The sequence below is a fragment of the Choristoneura fumiferana genome, chromosome 26, assembly GCF_025370935.1.
Source record: "Choristoneura fumiferana chromosome 26, NRCan_CFum_1, whole genome shotgun sequence".
In the NCBI taxonomy this organism is placed as follows: domain Eukaryota; kingdom Metazoa; phylum Arthropoda; class Insecta; order Lepidoptera; family Tortricidae; genus Choristoneura; species Choristoneura fumiferana.
In genome coordinates, this window is record NC_133497.1 from 8,819,169 (window position 1) to 8,839,423 (window position 20,255).

Below are 20,255 nucleotides of genomic sequence, written 5' to 3' on the forward strand. Positions count from 1 at the left end.
ATGGGCAGTAGCGTCATCTTGGCAATCTTCCTCACATCACATCCTATACTGCGCTCGCCAACCCTCTTACGGCTTGTACAATACAATACAATACAAAGACTTTTATTGTACACCAGACCAGACATAGTAAGCGATACAGAAAACAGATACACAGACAAAAAAGTACAAGGTGAGCAATAGGCGGCCTTATCGCTTAAGAGCGATCTCTTCCAGGCAACCGTTTTTACAGAAAGAAGGAAGGACTAGTTTACAACAGGTGGTGCATCAAAAGTAGATAAGAAAATTTAAACGTTACAGCAATACATCTACGAATATATACATAATTATATCGTACATATAATATACGTCCAAAATAAATATAGGTAGTGAGATAAACAGCAACAAAAAAAAAAAAAATTATAATAAGGCTAATAATTACAAGATGACAGATAGTGCTCCTTAAGCATAGATTGCTTGTATGATGATGATTGAAAAAAAATCATGATGTTTCTAACTGCCGGTGTTTATCCAACTTTTTGAGCTTTATTTACAGAATTACCTGTTTGTATCACAGAAGATAAAATAACTAGGTTAAGTTTATTAACTTAATCTTATCTCCAAGAAACAGTTAACAGAATGTTTTCTCACGCATTAGAGCTCTTATTACGGTTCACTATACAAATTATAAAGGGTTCAAAAATCTATTCAACATAATTACAATCATAGTAGGTTATACGTCTACATATATCTTTAAATTGTGTTCTATTTTGAGCTTTTCGTCTGTGAAGTAGGGTTTGAACTTGTATGCTTTGACTACCAGTCATATGTCTTTGTTTCTCCGTGCAAGTAAATCATGACACGTCGTAATATAAAGTCTTTCTTCATGCGTAATATTTTACTACCATAAGGTTCAATGTCTTTTGAGTAGCTTAGCTCTAGCTTAGGTGCTAGAATCGCAACTAATCGCAAGCAAGCCTGCAGGGCTACTACGAATCTCGAAACTCGAAGTTCGTGTCGTGTGGTCCCTCTCGCTCTCGTATTAAATAGTGTAAGTGTCAAAAATTTCTTGAGAAACTTTAATATCTTTTAGAAAGAGCTGTCGAACTACGTGCCACACGTTGATGCGAGTTAAAAAAAAATTCAATTTCTGTTTCGTGTGTGAGTGCCCCCCTATAAATATATATATATATATATATAAACATTATACATATAACTACAAAACTAAATAGCAGCTTTCACAAGACATCTGTACTCCAAATTACATTGATATACATCTTGTAGTTTTCGAGTAAAATGCCTGTGACATACGGACGGACAGACAGACAGACGGACTTGACGAAACTATAATGGTTCCGATTTTGGCTCCGGACCCCTAAAAAGAGGAATATAATTTAATTTTATGCTTTTTAAAACTACTCGAACTTGACCGCTTTTTTTTGTGCGCCGACGCAGTAATCCGATTAATTTTGATCACGAGCGTTGACTTCTAATGATACGACATGACGAAGCCGAAAAGAACGCACTTATTTCTTTTATAATAAGGCCTTTGTAAAGTTTTGAATTGTACTTACATCTTTTATACAACGCCTTCACGGTTTAGATAAAACACGTAGGATGATACGCTTTGAAATATTAAGGATTTCACTTTTATTATCTGGCTCGGAAGGACCATCCAATGTTGCCAGAATAGAAAAATATGTTTAAGTAAACCGTGTGAAACTTGTACCGGAACTAAACGAAAGATGTTTCACACAACAATGCAATTCGAAACATTTTGCTTAAAAAACAACAATACTTATACAAGTAATTACAAAGCAGTGTTCAAAACTACGAAATTTACAAAATTCGGAAATGCATCTGCCCACCAGATGTTTTATGGCAACTTGGCAACCCTTTCGAAATTCAATTTTCAAATATCCAACTTCTTCGAACAGCGTGGGAACTTATTTCAACACGACTAACTTATTCAATGTAGCTAATCAATTCTAAATCTTAACTCGTTGTAACAAGAGCTTGATTGGTAGCAAATGTATTTGTGTAAACGGACACATTGTGTATTGCTAATTCTTTCTTTGAATATTTCGCCAGTTTCGCTTCCGGAAGTCAGTTTTTTTTATTATGTTGTCACCTGTCTGTTTGAAAAAGCAGGTTGTATTTGTATTCTATTCAGCCAGTATTGAGTAGTATAGGTTCAAGGTGTTACGGATTTGAGTGGAATTGCCAAGGAAAAAATTTGAGTGAGTTACGGATTGTTTTCTATGTTTCTAGCTATTTTTGTTTTCTGAAACTATGAAAACTAAACCTGAACAGTCGAAAGATTATATTTAAACTTTATATGTGTGAGTTCGATTCTTTGGACAAAGAGCGACATTTTATCGCGGAATCATGTTTATTTGCGTAAACTGCCACCATAACGCAGTCGTAAAGTCATAGAGTATAGATTGCGCTCCCAATTGTCTATGCCATGCCGGCCGATCGCTCGCAGTATCGAGCGACAAGAAAGGTGAGGTTCCCACGGAGCGTGAGAGCGTTGCGACACCGGTGTTGCCAGCGCTAATGAGATTTAGGATACATATAATGATGAGTTACAATTATATGATTTTTGTTTGTTCCATCTATCTTCTTCTTCTATATAAATAAAAACCGCAAATGTCCCAACCTGCCTTTTTTTATCTTTATTGAATTCAGAATCAGATTTAAAAAAAAAACGAAAGTTTTTTTTAAGAGTAAAATTCGGAAAAATAACAGCTCCCGCGGAATAGCTATGAATTCTCTGCAGACGAAGGCGCGGGAAATAGTAAAGAATGTTTTAGAATAATACTGCAATCGGTTAAATCAGTTAGCTAATGTGAACGCTAAAGTTTTTTTTTGTTTCTGAATCTGAAAAAAATGTTTTTAAGGAATACTTACACAGGTCACTAACTCTTAAAAATCGTTGTTCCGTATCCGCCCGCAGAACAGAGTAAGCGAGACAGAAACAGCGAAAAGATATCCGTTACGTTACACACGACTTTTCCGGCCCAATGCGATGTAAACAAACATAGATACTCACTCAATTTATACCTTAACACTTTAGGGATTAGATTCATTGTGCCATAACTAAAGAAGTAATTAACAAACTTTTTTTTAATTCACGTAATTTCTCAACACAGAAAGCGTTAACGATGTGTTCCATCAAGTTGTTACGATTAATGGCCTTTAAAAGCTTCACCTTTTAATAACCGCATAAAAGTCAATTTCAAAGGGCAATCTAACACTAATTTTATTATTGAAAAAGTGTAAACACCTAGCTGAATGAACGCTTCTCACGCCTTGATGTTACAAATTTAAAAAAAAACTGTCATGGTATCGAGTGCGCGTAATTACAATTTTATTCGTGCTACCGATAAAATCTGCAACTTTACCACTTTCATACTAAATTCTAGGCTGATGATAGACTGTAGCGCCACAGCCATCCGCAAATTTAACTTGGTACGTCATAATTTATCCTTTTGGCGCCAACTAATAATAGACAGGACATCTCCCACGGATACAAAGTAAAAAAACGTAACAGCAACCGCATTTAAAAAGTAAAAACAAAGTACGTGAAGTGAATTCATGAAGGACAATTACTTACGTGAGAAACGGGATGTTGACCGTTACAAGGGCTGGTTTGTGGACACGATTTTGTTTTTTAAAAATAGATAATTACTGATCTACTGATAACTGGAGATTGAGGGTACCGCGGACTGCAAAAAACACGCATTGATTAAAATGTAGATTCCTTTTCAGCAGGGAATAATGAATGTACTAATTTACCCCATTTCTGTTGTGATGTGTGTTGCCTTGTTCAACATACTAGGTACCCAAATTTTGAGGCGGAAAAATGAGACCTCAACTCAATATACAAAGTCATTAATTATGTATCCTATTTTTGGACTTTCGTGTAAAAAGTGAGGCGTTTTTATATATTATTTATCATTAACCATGTCAGTACCTATGGAATGGCCAGGGCTACAATTTATTAACAAAATTTTAAGACCACGAAATGCCTACCTACTATGTAACATAGCTTCTAAGTTAACTGTTACTAACGATATGAATCCAAGTTATTTGAAATAAATGACATTAGCTTTTGCCCGCGACTTCGCTCGCGCAGAATTAGTGTGTAGTTAAAAGCTTTTTGATCCCACAGGAACTATACATTATTTCGGGATAAAAAGTAGCCTATATATTAATCCAGGGTATATGTTACCCGTATACCAAATTTCATGCAAATCCGTTCAGAAGTTGATAAATAAAGAAGACAGAATTGTTGATAAATAATAATTAGTCTAGTTTAGTTCATTAAAATAATACTTCATCTAATTTCTATGGTATTTCTTGTTTGTAAACATCTCCTTATACGCACTAGGTTACATTATATCAGTCTCCCGCATCGATTCAAGATTAAAAATAAAGTCAAGTACCGTGAGAATGGGTCTACTCAAGCTCTTGACTCCTTCTACAAAGCCTTAAAGCTCAGATTGGCGCTAAGCAAACGCACATGGCCTTGTATGTAATGAACGAGTGTTTCTTTTTAGAACAAGTTGCGGCAATACTGAATTGTCTGCGGTAATCGAGGGCACCTTTTTATGGTTCTCTTGGAAGTTATACTATGTTTTTATTAAAAACTATTTTTAACAGCATTTTTTTGCTATCGATATCTTTTATTGCATTGGCAACATTACATGCACAAAATTAAAATCAGTCACTAGAGAGGCGAGATTTAAACTTCGAACTCCAAATTCGAATCATAGATTATGAAAGAACACTTTTTTTATTTGGTTCCCACGCCGTCGACAATACGGATAACGACAGATTAATTCCAACCGGCCAGCATCATCGCTTTTAATGAGCCGGTCACGTTTTGTTTCTTAAAATTGGAACAATCTAATTTGGAACTAAATGAAGGTGTGATGACAGTAATCGAACGGTTTATGTGGGAACCTCATTAATTGATAGTTTACAGATGCTTATGGAAACTGTGTGAAATGCGAAATATACTTTCAATAAGCTTGTAGTTCGTTCGCGATAGCATTCACCATCTCTTTCTACCCTCGTCTTATACCATGTGATAGAAAGAAATGGTAGGTAAACATAGCCTTGATAAATTTTTGGTAAGGTTGTAGGACGTGCTTCCAGGACAATTATATTAACTCTCATTGTAAAATATATATACATCAGTGGAGCTGTATAATATTGTTGATTATTTGACGACCGGATGGCAAAGCGGTTAAAGAACCTGACTACGAAGCTCGAGGTCCCGGGTTCGATTCCTGGCCGGGGCAGATATTTGTATGAATATTAGGAATGGTTGCTCTCGGGTCTTGGATGTTTAATATGTATTTAAGTATTGTATTTATCTATAGAAGTATGTTTATCCGTTGCCTAGTATCCATAGTACAAGCTTTGCTTAGTTTGGGACAAGGTCAATTGGTGTCAAGTGTCCTACGATATGATTTATTATTGTTAAAGCTCAATAAAATAATAAAACAAAGTAAACGTTGTCATTTATTGCCTTTCATACAAAACCAAGCTGCTAATCGAGATAAACTTGAATCGCTGACCGCACAGGAAGGGACAACGGATGTTGGCGATATCTGGTGAAACCTACACGCTGGATGTTGCCAGTGTAAAAAATAATGTGTAATGAAACCCATGTGAAACTCTGTAACTCGTTGGGTTTCCGATGGATTTTTCTGAGCTCTTTACACATTGTTTGTGGGAAAAGGAACAAGATAAAAACTTAGCGCTGCAAATGACAATTAATTCGTCGTAAATTAACATTGTAGAGGGATACAATCAAACAATGGAATGGAATGAATCCTGGCGTTTCGTCCGATTCGAGCCCTTCGGGGGCTTCCCAAGCACGTAGCGCCTATTTACCGTGAGATTGGAAAGGAAAGGACTGGATTTTAACCGTATTTACTGCTGGACAAAAGCCTCTCTTCAGACACTATGTGGTTGAAAAACGCCAATGCTTCTACATTGTGTTAAATATGACTCGTAAATTCTTAATGAGGACATGTTCCTGAAACTCACTGAAAATAAGTCGTCAATGTAAATGTAATTCAAAATTGTGTCATAAACAAAGATCGAAACAATGCCCTGATTGCAGAAGCTGTAAACCCATATCCAAACGTAAACAGAGACCAAGGGCACCGGACAAAGGGATGATTCATACAAAACACATACAAGCCTGGATTTGGCAACAGCGGCTGCTTTTTGACAGTGAATTAGTAGTAGTAGTAGCTTCTTTCGATGAATTTACAGTTTACAAGCTTTTGTGGCTATGCTATCCTGTTTGTAAACTATAGGAAGGAAATGTGCAGTCATCTTGCATTAGTATCTACATATTTACCACATCGGAGCGTGCATGTTCATAAAGTTCACTCAGAAAAATGGTAACTTTTGAGCTTTTCAAAAGTAGTGACGATGTGGGCATGTGGCCCGCAAGTCTAATTAAGTCCCGGGAAAACTTAATACAGTGAAAGTTTCGAGAGATAGTTTTTTAATTCTAACTATTGACTTCCTCGACCAATTTAACTTCACTAGCATATGTTGCTTAATCTAATTTTGGTCCCGCCACGTGCTAGACCTTAATGGTGACAGCTCTGTAAATATAACTAATTCCTTTTACTAATTAGCTTAGTTTTGGGGTCGGCATTGCGAATAGGGGTTGCTATTATTAGAGGCGGTGGTTGTACAAACGTGAGTAGAGTTAATGCTAGCAATTTGCTATAGTCAAATGCTTTATTCGTTATGGTTCGATTGAACTAATCGAAGCGTGTTTTTTTTTACAGAATTTGATACAAGTTATTTACATGGGTGTCCAATTTACCATGCAGTGTTTAATAGATACTAAGTCGATTGTTTCGGATATCATCAATAGAACAGAAGAATAGGAAGCTGCATACACAATTTGTTGAAAGGGAGCTATTACATTTTCATCGTCATCATCATATCAGCCGTAGGACGTCCTGTTGGACATAGGCCTCCAGTTGCTACGGTTGGAAGCGGCCTGCATCCACCGTGAACCCGCGGCATTAACCAGGTCATCCGTCCAACTCGTTGGTGGATGTCCTACGCTGCGCTTGCCGATCCGAGATCTCCATTCGAGAACTCGGCCCCAACGGCCAATAAAAGTAAAAATTATATCTTCTCATTTTATTTAATTAAGTAATGCTATCGATACGATAACATTTCTTAATTGTCAAGAAATCTTATCAGATATTAATAATCTGCCCTCTTTGTCTATGGATATCAGAAAGAAAAATTCCCCGACTCGTAAGTTATGAACGTTCCAAAATCAAAACTCCCGCCAATTTTCTATGTTGCCAGGCTGCCAGCTACACTCCATTATCTCCCCGTTTCTAAGCTACAGGTGCGTGGCTGGCTGCATGTCACGCGCCACGGCTTTTTAGTCCATCACGCTTTGCTGCATGCATTCCACATCGTTTTACGCTTGCAGCTTTAAAGTCTACTTTTACTCACTCATATGTTTTGTTAACTTCGCTTATAAAACTCACGCGAGTCTTCTTTCTCTGTTGGTTGTTAGAGTTGATATTGTTTTGTGTATGCTTCGGTGTGTGTTGTAATTTTTCTTCAAGATGGCTGCAAGGTTGAGCTCATTTCACTTTTTATCGGAGCCGTGCGATTCTCATGATTTAGACATATTATGTGTAATACAGAATTCCCATTTTGAGCTTTATTTACTGGAAAGTTATATAATTCTTCGAACAATCGCTTTTATAGGGTTATAATAGTTTAACCTGTTATCTCTCACCATATTACATTACAATGACTAAATTGAACGTCACATAATAAACAATCAATACAGAAAACGCTAGCGCTGCAATGTGTCGAGTCGAGATTATGTCAAATGAGGTCTTTGGGCGAAAATTTACGTAGATCCTACTTCTTTGTCCCACTCTTCTTTATTTGTAAACTTTTGAGATGAAAAGAGACGTGTTTCAAAAAGGGGTGCACTTTCAACCCTAATTTTAACTACACAATGTGACCACTGCACAGACCAATGGCATTTACAAATGCAACTAGAGCCCTTTATTGCAGTCAAAACGCTTTTTGGCTGTTCCCCTCGCTGCATTAGTATTTTAAATCATAGTCGTTTTTGCTAAGTGTTTGGTGTCCAAAAAATCAAAAGTTATATGCAGTCTGAGAAATTGGCTGCGCTAAATGTCAGCTTTAGTCCTCTCAGGTTATTTATGGTTTATTTGTATTCCTTTGGTGTCACGGAGGAGATCTGTGTTTTAAAGAGCCATGATCTTTTTTTATTTCTTCTTGTCTATTTCAGTTTTCCATTCTGTCAACCAATGTGTTTAATAAATGATGATCTGATCTGGCCGCTTTCGGCCAAGGCAACGGCTTCAACTCCGTCGGCGTCGATCATGTGCTCGCAAGTAGCTTACGTAGCCAATCTTCTTAGAGAAGATCCTACGTACAATTCAGTATTTTGCCATCAAGTGACCTACTTGCTTGTTTGTCTTATAATTGAAATTTCTGCATCAAGAGCTCCTGCTCCTGCTATTAGCTTAAAAATATTCCTATCTCAGAGCTACCTCGCATACCTATTACATCTCCAATTTAATAAATGTGCACAATTTTATAAACCTCTCACTTTAATACTAAGCACTATTGATTCTCCATTTTGGATCCTTTGTGCACTAAACACACCTTGCGTTTCGGTTCACCTGTTTGCGTAGAAATTCTTGAATTAATTTAAAAAAGTAAATGTCAGTGTCTAAAAATATTTCATGCCAGTTATCACTCCACCACCGGTTCAATTGAAACTACCTATAGTACTTTAAAATATACTTAAGCACTACTTAAATAAAACTTACATAGCTTTATGTATTCGTTCACATAGCCTATAAATTTTACATGTAAGAAAATAAAAGTATTTAATTTTTTTAGATTTTCGATTTACACGAAAAATAAACTTTTTTTATCATACGAAACCTCTCAAACAAAAAATTGTAAGTATGTCACGTGTTTTTTTATTATGTAATTTGTTACTAATAGTTTTTTACTTGCGTTTAGTCCCACGTTTAGTACACAACAATAGTTTATTTCTATTCTATTACAGAACTAGATCGCTCTTGACGTCAACGCTCTATCATTAGACTAGGGATTGCACCAGGAAGCCGCTGTGACGTAAAACGTGACATTTCGGATGCGTTCGCGCTTCTCGGAACTGCGTTTCGTTTTTGCATAGTGGCGAATTGATGACTGACAGATGCCAAAAGCGTTCCGTTTCGTCGTGCGGATTGATAACATGCCAGCATGATTTAGTTACATATACAGATAGACATATTATACAGGTATTTAAAGTAAAAGAATAGTCTTAAATAGACAAGATACGTTCATAGTTAAAAACGGAAGTAAGGTTCAAAGGCATTTCTAACAGGAAAACATTTTTAACGGTCCAACGACTTTAACAAACCAACGATCACCCTAGTGTAATTAAAAAACTATCAGATTTCCTTTTTTGAAAAAGGAACGGCAGGATGCGCTTGCGCGGCGGCGCGCATCTCCGCGGGATTGAGCGCTCTGATTGGTCAAGCTGTAACCAATCAGAATCTAGATACGTTACATTAGATTGCATGATTGAATGATGTAATGTGACGTCGTATAAAATGATTTCAAATGTAATTTGGCCTTTAAATTCACATAGCGATAGAAAACTAGGTAGTCACACGATACGGTAATCTTTCGAAGCTTAAAATATTGACATTTAACTATATTTTATACTCTTCTTACCTCTCAGCTCTTGTTCTTACACAACCAAAGCGACAAGGACAGCCGCATTCTAGCTTAGACGCGAAATACATCAACTTGTCAATACGAATCGTATAAAATTAGGGTGGATACAAAGCTCCCCTCATTCTCAAGCCTACAGCTGCGATAATGTGCGATATATCTCAAGAGGATTCTGCTAATGAAAAGCCCATTGTTTGTCTATGGGGGCGGCTCTTTGAGTTTCTGTAAGCCTAGTACCTACTTACTCCGAAATAAAACAAGACGCGTTTGAATATCTGTTGGTTGGGGAGGTGGGTGACTCTTTACGATAATGTCACCCTGGTAATTTTGGAGTGGAGAACTTATTTATGAAAGAAGTGTCGGACAAACTAATCGGCGTCTCTGGCGACCAAAAAGCAGGCTTTTTCTTCGCCCAAAGACTGAGCCTTGCAGTGCAACGAGGCAACGCCGCTAGCGTCTTAGGTACAACGCCCGCGCTGCGCTGCCTTTGGAAGAGGAAGCCCGTTTTATTAATTTAAAAATTCATTGTTTAAAAAAATAAAAAAAACTTATTTACTTATCAATAAAAAATAACAGAATTACAGTAACAAAACAATGCGCTGTAAAATCCAGTTTTGCATACAAATAATACAATGAAATAAAAAGTTATTTTTGGAATTTTCATCCTTGCTTTCCTAAAGCGACAGCGATGTTTGTTATTATTTCCTTACAACTTTTATTGAAGGGTGATAAGATCACAAAAGTAGACAAACAGACTGTGTCAATGGTTTTCACCAAGATTTCATATTTCCTGAAGTTTCAAAGACATCTTACTAGCGACATCAATAACTTTCACATTATTGATGTTTGTGGTGCCTAGTCCACAATCCGAAATGCGTGTTCTGTTTGTTTGGTTTGTTCGTTCAGCGCTTTCTGAACATCGACGAGCAATTATTGTTTTATAAACAGTGAGTCGTTATTGATTACGTCATTATTGTCATTGGTGGATACATATTTACTAAACACATTGCATACTTCAAATCGCTGATTTATAACGTCATTGAGTACTGGTAGTTGAAGTGACGACAGCGCTTCCTTCTCATCGTGAACAAGTATGAGTAAGAGAGCTTTAATTTTAACCGTAGTTGTTACGGCTAAGTTTATTTTATCTTAAGCAATGAAATGAGTATGTTATTCTGTCTTGTCACTTATGCACTAAGCTTACACTGCGTCAGTAAATGGGTTGTTGGCCTTTACTTGTTTAACTATATTAATTTTAAGTGAGAAACTGGCATTATGTCTAATTTTATATCAAGCCACGTGCAAGTTATTTCAATGTAAGCATAAACATTATATTTATATACAACCTTTATTAATAAAACGTAGTACATTGACCTTTATTAGTTCACCGTCTATTTTAGTAAACTAAGAAGCAACGTTATAAAACCGATTACAAACTCGATCGATACAACTAACACTTAAGTATCATTACTTCACGGTCCTTCGAGGCCGGATATCGAGAATTCATGGTCCTCTCAACCGGATGCCACTAAGTACAAGCACTATAATTTTTGCGCTGCATTGTCTATTTAACATCGACGTTTCATAAACGTACCTTGTCGCTTTAACCGCTTTATAATGGTAACGCATGTATGATTTGTTAATGTGACATGGTACTGTTCAAGGTTGGCCGCAGTACATTATTTATTAAAAGCTACCATAATTTTTAGGTCAGGGTTGTAGTACATGAATTCTAGAAGCATCTATTCGTCTAACTGCACTTAGAATCGTCGATTAACAGAGTTTAACTTAACGTAGCTATAAACCTCGAAATCTTAAAAAAAAACACATCAAGCACTTTAAAGAAAGCATGGTTATTAAAAATGTAACCTTTCGTATTTCAATTCCCTTATTTACGATACTTTACCCTTACCCTCGTGACCTACTAAGGAAAATCAAAGATGGCCTCCCCTCCGGCGGTTTCCATTTGGCCCCTCGGGAGACTATTCGATTTACTTCTAATGAACACAGATGGCGTTGTTTCACGCTTGGCTGATTCCAGGGTAATAGGTTGGGTCTGTGGTGTTGCAAGCAATTTTAGAGCTAAATTAGGGTAAGTAGCCGGTTAAATGGTAATTTAGCCGCGTGCTCAGAAAAACTAGACATTCTTTTTAACAAATGAGTTGTAAAATTGTAGATGATGGTTTCAGTTTTGTTTCTTTAAATCAAACCATATAGTACATACCTTAGTACCTCACGTATTCTCTACTATAATAATATTTTTGTCGTGGTAAATATTTCAGTATTTTATTAATTAGTGCATGTAAATGCGGCAATTACATTTATTAAGTAAAAAAAATATACTAAATTGAATTACTGGCCACCATCCATAGACTACCCATAGACTACAGCGGGGTGTTTTTTCAAACGTTAACACTGGCCGGTCGTTGCCCGCTCACAAGCGTGACGAACAAAAACGTTCCGATTCTTTTTTCGAAATCACAATTAAATTTATAACGTTAGCAACGCTTTGTAATGGAGCGCGACGCCATTTCAAATTGAGAACGTGGCCAATAGATTTTTAAAAAACAGAAAGAATTGGTCTTGAATTTAGCAATAGATTACTTGGATTTCAATGTCATGTCTTATTGTCTATTGTACCTACACATTCTTCAGCTTAGTAAGGATAGATAGATGTACTTATACGTATATGTAAAAACTTCTGAACGATTTGAATGATATTCGATACACTTATACTTGGTTTGGATAGGTATTTCACTAAATGTAAACAAACTTCAGCTGCCAGATTTGGTACATTCAAGGCTTTTACATTTGTTTACATTTAGTTAAATACCTATTCAAACCAAGTATAGTTTATAATCGGAGAGGTTAACACATGGGTTACTTTTGCTCCGAAAAATTGCGTAGTCCCTCCCACCCACAGGATAACGAATTCTTCGCAAATGAAGTCGCATGCTGCCATCTACGACTGTTTGTCGCGAATAGCGAACATGATTGTGTAAATTCGGTATTAGGATCTCCTGACATCTATCGACGCGGAATTTGCTTCATCAAAAAACGCTTTAAGTCCACGCAATAAAAGCGAAAAACACGTCCATCGGCTCGGCCGAAGCGAAATGACGACGTGACGTGTAACGACGGCAAAACGTCATTTTCACCTATTCCCATATTACAAGTCTACCGACTATACTATCGCAGTAAAACTAACTACTTACTGAAAATGTTTAAAAAATCTGTGAAATTGTATCCTTTTTTCGCTAAAACGCCGTGAAGTTAATGCAAGATATTTACTGCTATTTTTATTAGATGTGTCCAATTTTGCAGATTCACGCAGTTTGCACAAAAGTACCTACTGGGAGTAGAAAGGTGAACTGACTAAATATTAGTCATGACTGATGGATTAATTTCGATATTGGATAACGGCTTTTATGAGTTCTGTGCCTTAAAGAAAAAAAATACAAGATTACTACTTTTTTTTAAACTTAACAAGCTTTGATAGGTTAGTGAAGATTTTTTTAAATATATTATTACTAGATTTTGCCCGTGGCTCCGCCCGCGTGGTATTCGGTTATCGCGCGCTGTTCCCTCGGGAACTGTGCATTTTTCGCGATAAAAAGTAGCCTATGTCACTCTCGGGCCCATAAACTATCTCTATGCCAAAAATCACGTCGATCCGTCGCTCCGTTACGGCGTGAAAGTCGGACAAACATACACACAAACACACACACTTTCGCATTTATAATATTAGTATGGATTTTCAGGAAAAGGGCAAAGGTTTAACACCATGCAGCCAAGTTTTCACTATATCTTTTAGAAAGGATTAAGCTTCCAGCTTACAATAACTTTTTTTATGTCGCTGTCACACAAAACTAAACTTAATAAATACAAAATGGACGCGTGTTTGTATCAAACCTCACCATAAATAAATAGAAATCCCCGTGGGCTGAGCCATGTGCGCGACAGTTGTGGAACTCCCCCGCAAGACTTAAAATTAATTGTGTGCGAAGGGGCGATACTTGGGGACGCGTATATAAAATGGAGCAACTAATTTGACAAAAATAAAGATACTACATATTATGTACTTTCATTTCTAGATTAGAAATCAAATGGCAAAGTCGGCATGGATGAAAGCCGCTAAAAAAACTGGCAAAGTCGCATTTGAATTGAATCCTAAGTATTTCAGCAGGGCGCTTGTGTTAGTTTAACACCGCTGAAAATTTTCGTCTAAATTTTAGACTTTAGAGGCCTTTGACGCGGTGCCGACAGATTGAACAATTTGAGCATCGTCTATGTGTGTACGGAAACATTTACCATACTGTCAGAATCGCTCCTTTGCCTCCTCTATAATTAAAAAAAACCGGCCAAGAGCGTGTCGCACACGCCCGAAATAGGGTTCCGTAGCCATTACGAAAAAATTAAGTAATATTCTTCTAAGGATTTCGTATTTTATACGGAATCTTCCAAGTTTAAGTATATTTTATACCTTAGGCTGCTATTTACTCTTAGAATAGTAATAATTCTCAAGCAAACTTAGCTGTTATAGTTTTCCTTGAAAGTTTGATATACTTACTACCATCCTGAAAAAAAATCACCCCCACTTTACGTCTATTGTACCATTTTGTCGGCATAGTTTACATATATATCCGTGCAAATTTACAGCTTTCTAGCATTTTCAGTCCCTGAGCAAAGCCGCGGACGGACAAACAGACAGACAGACATGGCGAAACTATAAGGGTTCCGTTTTTGCCATTTTGGCTCCGGAGCCCTAAAAAGTGCTACACTCTCTTTCGCATTCTCCTGCATACCCATAAAGGCGCTGCCAGACAATCAACAAGTTGCCCGCATTACGTCACAAGCAGCCATCTGGAACACCCCTATTGTAAGCACACGTGCCCCGCTGCACCCCTGCTTAATGGCGTGAAGTATTAGAGGAAGTTGCCGTAACGCGAGATTTTATAGCGTCCGCCATTTTGTTAGTTTCCCGCGCTTTTGTGCGGTGTTGCCAGTGCCCGAGAATAAGAAAAGAAAAAAAAATAAGGAGATAATCATAATTTTTGTTTTAGGAATAACTTTTCTCACGTAACGAACTCACTTCCGTCGCCTATTATTTTAATCCGGATAAGTACAATTTACAAGCCGTGGTGGCCTAATGGTTTGACCTATCGCCTCTCAAGCAGAGGGTCGTGGGTTCGAACCCCGGCTCGCACCTCTGAGTTTTTCGAAATTCATGTGCGGAATTACATTTGAAATTTACCACGAGCTTTGCGGTGAAGGAAAACATCGTGAGGAAACCTGCACAAACCAGCGAAGCGATTCAATGGTGCGTGCGAAGTTCCCAATCCGCACTGGGCCCGCGTGGGAACTATGGCCCAAGCCCTCTTGTTCTGAGAGGAGGCCTGTGCCCAGCAGTGGGACGTATATAGGCTGGGATGATGATGATGATGATGAAGTACAATTTACTATAGAATGACAGTAAATAGGATTGTGTCATTTCGTCTCAAAACTTGTGCCTACGTCTAAAACACTTCGTTGTATACGAGCAATAAACAATTTCACAGTTTTTTGTTCTCCCTATAAACCGTCCGACACCATTTTTGCAGCCGGGCGTAAGACAATATCAATATTTGTACGGCACTCGTTAAACTAACGGCGCGGGCGCGGACCCACACGACGATCAGTTATTTACAGATCTATTCAATAATGCTTTTCCATCGAATTTTGTCGGATAAGTTTATTTTATTTATTTAATAAAGCCATAAATTATATGTATAAGGTACATGCTGGTGTTATGCAATACAGGTAGAATCAATATAATTTTACCCAGTGGGTGTAGCTAGATACATTTCACTTAATAACTAACAGTTAAAATTATAATATTCATTTAAGCTATAGGGACATAACTCGATAACAAACTTTTTCAGAGCTGGCAAAATTGTGTGTGTTTGAGTGACTTAATTTCTACAGGCAATGTGTTATACACTTTTGCAGCCACGTAAGTAGCGCTGCGCTGGTTTTATATACGTTGGTAGTTATCTTGCTTATTCCTTTATTAAGTTAAGTTATTGTATGATTCATTAATTAATATAAGTACAAAATTAGTCTGTAAAAGAAAAGATTTTAAATAGTAAATACATAGATAATAACAATTATAACAACAAATGCTATATTACCGGTTCATGTTAACTTTAAGAGCTTATGTATTGTATGCAATATATAATAAATAAATAATAAATAAATAATGATTTGAGTTGTGCGATAAAGAATATTCTTATTCAAATATTGAAATATTCTTTGACCAAGACCAGTCTTGGTCTTGGATCCCACATAAGATCGACGTTTTTAGGATGAGAGCTGGTTTATATAAAAGATTTCCAAGTATATCCCCGTGGTGGAAGCCGTGGTGGCCAAGCGGTTTGACCTATGGCCTCTCAAGCAGAGGATCGTGGGTTCAAACCCCGGCTCGCACCTCTCAGTTTTTCGGAATTCATGTGCGAAATTACATTTGAAATTTACCACGAGCTTTACGGTGAAGGAAAACATCGTGAGGAAACCTGCACAAACCTGCGAAGTAATTCAATGGTGTGTGGAAGTTCCCAATCCGCACTGGGCCCGCGTGGGAACTACGGCCCAAGCTCTCTCATTCTGAGAGGAGGCCTGTGCCCAGCAGTGGGACGTAAATAAGCTGGGATTATATTCCAAGTATATCGCAAAATGTACCTAATCAAAAAAAACAGTTACCTACGCCGACTCTCTTTGTAAAAACTCGTAGCGTTTTTATTTTGATGACATTATTCGAGAATAATGTTAGGATAGGCTTTTTATTTTATTCGGATATTCTCACGGATCGAAATGAGTCGGGATGTAACCATGTGACAAAACAAACTCCAGGATTACCAACCGCTATGTTTAGATTAGAGACATGAACTTTTACACTGACATTCTTCGTACTACAATGTAAATGTAAATTGACCTGTGTTAAAAACAATAAAATTGTGTGGAACATTAAATTTCGCACGCCCAGAATTATTTTTTCCAACATCCGATTCCAAACACCTTGTTTCCGATTTCATCCCTATTTTAAAAGAGAATGATTGGATCTGCTCTTCCGCCGGATATAGCCCCCGAATTCAAAATGGCCGACTCCCTCTTTATTTTTTGTGGCAACACTGGCCCACCTGGCACCACAAGTACACCCTCGTAGTTTCGTATTATCTTACAGTGATAAAGCGTTTATATGTATTTTTTTTATTCGAATGGATGGCAAACGAGCAAGTGGGTCTCCTGATGGTAAGAGATCACCACCGCCCATACACCTGCAACACCAGGGGGATTGCAGATGCGTTGCTAACCTAGAGGCCTAAGATGGGATACCTCAACTGCCAGTAATTTCACCGGCCATATCTGTCCCTTAAATGGATCTCTTCCAGTTAACCTTTGAACGATTAACAGGATTTAGGAGGATTTTATAGTAGGATGATGTCATTTACCCTTTAAGGCTAGTTTTCCACGTAGTGTCATAGTCATAGCCTAGCATTAATGTTTTATTACCATAAACTACACCATAGACGCAGTAATTGCGTACGCGCAAGCTGGGGGCGCATCTGCCGCGCAGGTGGCGGCCATCTTGTACGAGGGGAGGCCACAATGGGCCGTCTTCGGGGATGACTTGGACGTGTTTCGGGTGCAGTTTATGTATTACACAGTCGAGGGCATAAATATCTATACAGCCAGCCAGTGGCGTAAACGTCACGACTTTTGGTGGAGAGTGTACGGTGATGTCCTGACGTTTACGGCACGTCACTGCGCTTCCGCACCGTTTGCGTATTTTCAGCAGCGGTGTGGAGAGCATGCAATAAAAATGGTGACCATACGATGCATGCGTCACTGCGGTTCCGTACTGTCATCGTTTCGTAAGCAGCGGTGTGGCCGCTATTTAAAGGTGTAGGTTAGTTATAAACGAATGTCATTTTTTGAATGCGAATGCGAATATTCAGTTTTTCGTTCTGGCGCCAAATTGTCTATGGCAGTCTCGTTCGGACGAAGTGCGCTCCGTTTGTATTTTGTTCCGAGAATAACCGAGTTTATACGAACGCATCGCGAAGTAAATAAATAAAAATACTTAATACCAAATGATTAAGTGAATTCTGATAATGCGATTACAAGGTTGTTATTTTTTTTATAAAAAACATAAGAAATGAATGTATTTTGATTGTATTAACCTACTATTATCTAATAATTGTATTTGTTCTGATATTCATATTCGCAAAACATTCGCAGAAATTTTGCGAATGCGAATATGCAAAATTATGCGAATATTCGCGAATGCGAATGCGAATGTGAATATTCGTTACATCACTAGTGTAGGTATAGATATTTTTGACGACTTGGAAACGTACATATATTTATGCACTTGACTGTACGCCCTAAAAAATCTAGTTAGTCCGTCTCGGTTAGATTATTATGCGAATTTTTTCGTTTGTCAAAAAAAAGATGTAGCCAGTGACGTCACGCCGTGCTAAACTTTAACGCGCTTCATCTTTGACAATGATTCGATTTGTAGCATTCGAACATAGCGGATGTAGACAATATCTAATTTTGCTATTTCTGTTTCTCTGGCTAGTTGAAGTATAATTTTGATAGTGTTTTATGCGGCGATTAACCTTAACAGTGAACAGTGATCACAAAATTCTATATTGCTCTCGTGTCTGACATTTTTTAATGCGCAAGTTGTCTCCGCGTGGTTTCTGGAATTTTACTATCAAGTTGCAAAAACTACAATCACCGTACAACGTTTCTCTCAAAGAGGGTTTACCTTGACACTGGCGAAATTGTCCTATTAATTAGGACAGAAAAGCCATATCTTAAAAGAGAAGAAGAAGATCTTTGACATTTGTTGTTTGACTGACAAAAGAAAAAATATATGTTCAAAATTTTCAACAAAAGTACCGTTTTATTTGAAATTTTAGCGTTTTTAGGGCCCTTCGATTGCTCTAATGCCTGTAATCTAAAAGATAACTGGTTTCAGTTGATAACATTCTGTTTGCTGACACTATCGTCGAACCCTTTTCTTATAATATAGAATGCTTGTACAGATGTATAACCCTAACCTACCTACCTACCTAACTATACCTATGCTAAAGAAATAAATAAATGAATTATGAATTTTATGTTTTGTCATCGTATTTTGTCGGCAAAGTTCGTTTATGTTGCTTTCTCAACTAGCTTAGCTTGCCCATAAAGAGTAGATATTAAAAAGTGGCAACACTGTAGTGTCCTCCCTTTTTTGCTCCCTGGTTTGAAAGGGATGACACTACAGTGTTGCCACTTTTTAATTGTACTGAAGTTTACTGAAGCTAGTTGAGAAAGCAATATAAAAACGAACTTATTCGACAAAACACGACGGCATACATTATTCTATAGATCTGTAGTCGTCTTTCCTACACCTGGTCTTATGTCAGTAAGAAAATGCCTAACCCACGAACAGAAGTCAAAAAGGGATAGAAGATATCTTGTTTTTGTGACAGCAGGGCTACTACGAAACTCGAAGTTCGTATCGTACCGTCCCGCTCGCTCTCGTATTAAATAGTATGTGTCAGAGGGACCGCACGACACGAACTTCGAGTTACGAGTTTAGTAGTAGCCCTGCAGGCTATATAGTAACGTGAGGTTCGTTTGTCAATTTTGACATTAGCGTAACATTTGTGATTGGTTATACAACTGAAATGAGCCAATCACAAGCAAGACTGTAACGTCAAAGGGACCTATCGATACTAACGCCATCTAGTGATATTTTGCCTGACAAACGCATTGAATGAAGATAATAAATAACTTTGAAATTAAACCCTCCCTCTCCTTGTTACAGCGCCCCGCACCTCCTGCACCGGCGGCGCCCCTAACAACCTGCCCCCCCTCGGCTTCCACAGCGTGCATGGAGAGAACATCAGGGTCTCCCGCGACGGCTCGGTGGCGCGCCGCGTGGAGTCCTTCTGCAAGGGCGTCGCATTCAGCGCTAGGCCTGTCAGGGTCAATGAGAAGGTGAGGACTCACCAGCTGATCAAGAGAGAATGAGGAAGGGAGGATGCGATAAACAGTAATATACATTTAGAAGGAAACGGGGAAAGGACGACAGCGGGGGGGGTGTTCATGGAACATAAATTAAAAGTTTTTTATCTTGAAAACTGGGTTTTATTAATTAATTCACAATTTTTTACAGAGCGTCGTGTGCTTGATGGTTGAGAGAAAAAGTAAGAGAGCGAGAACGAATGAATGATTCACAGAGTAAGGAAAATAGACAATATAGAGCTTTAAGCCATGTTCAGACTCTTGAACATATTCCCGGAAAGGAAGTACTATTTAATTTACAATCAGTAGAAGCAACTACTTAACTATGCTTACAATATAACAGACCCTTTTTTACTTTAAGTAGTTACACATTGTACTTACAAAATTGTAATTAGACATTGGTTGTCAATAAC

At 37.7% G+C, this 20,255-nt stretch overlaps 1 protein-coding gene across 3 annotated transcripts in view; it reads left to right on the plus strand.

Annotated features, from left to right (window-relative positions):
* neur (E3 ubiquitin-protein ligase neur) overlaps positions 1-20,255 on the plus strand; it is a 63,323-nt gene that overhangs the window by 30,527 nt on the left and 12,541 nt on the right. For all 3 annotated transcript variants that reach the window (XM_074107822.1, XM_074107821.1, XM_074107824.1), the window contains exon 2: positions 19,643-19,815. In XM_074107822.1, coding sequence (XP_073963923.1) covers positions 19,643-19,815 — 173 coding nt within the window. The remainder of the gene's footprint in view (positions 1-19,642; positions 19,816-20,255) is intronic.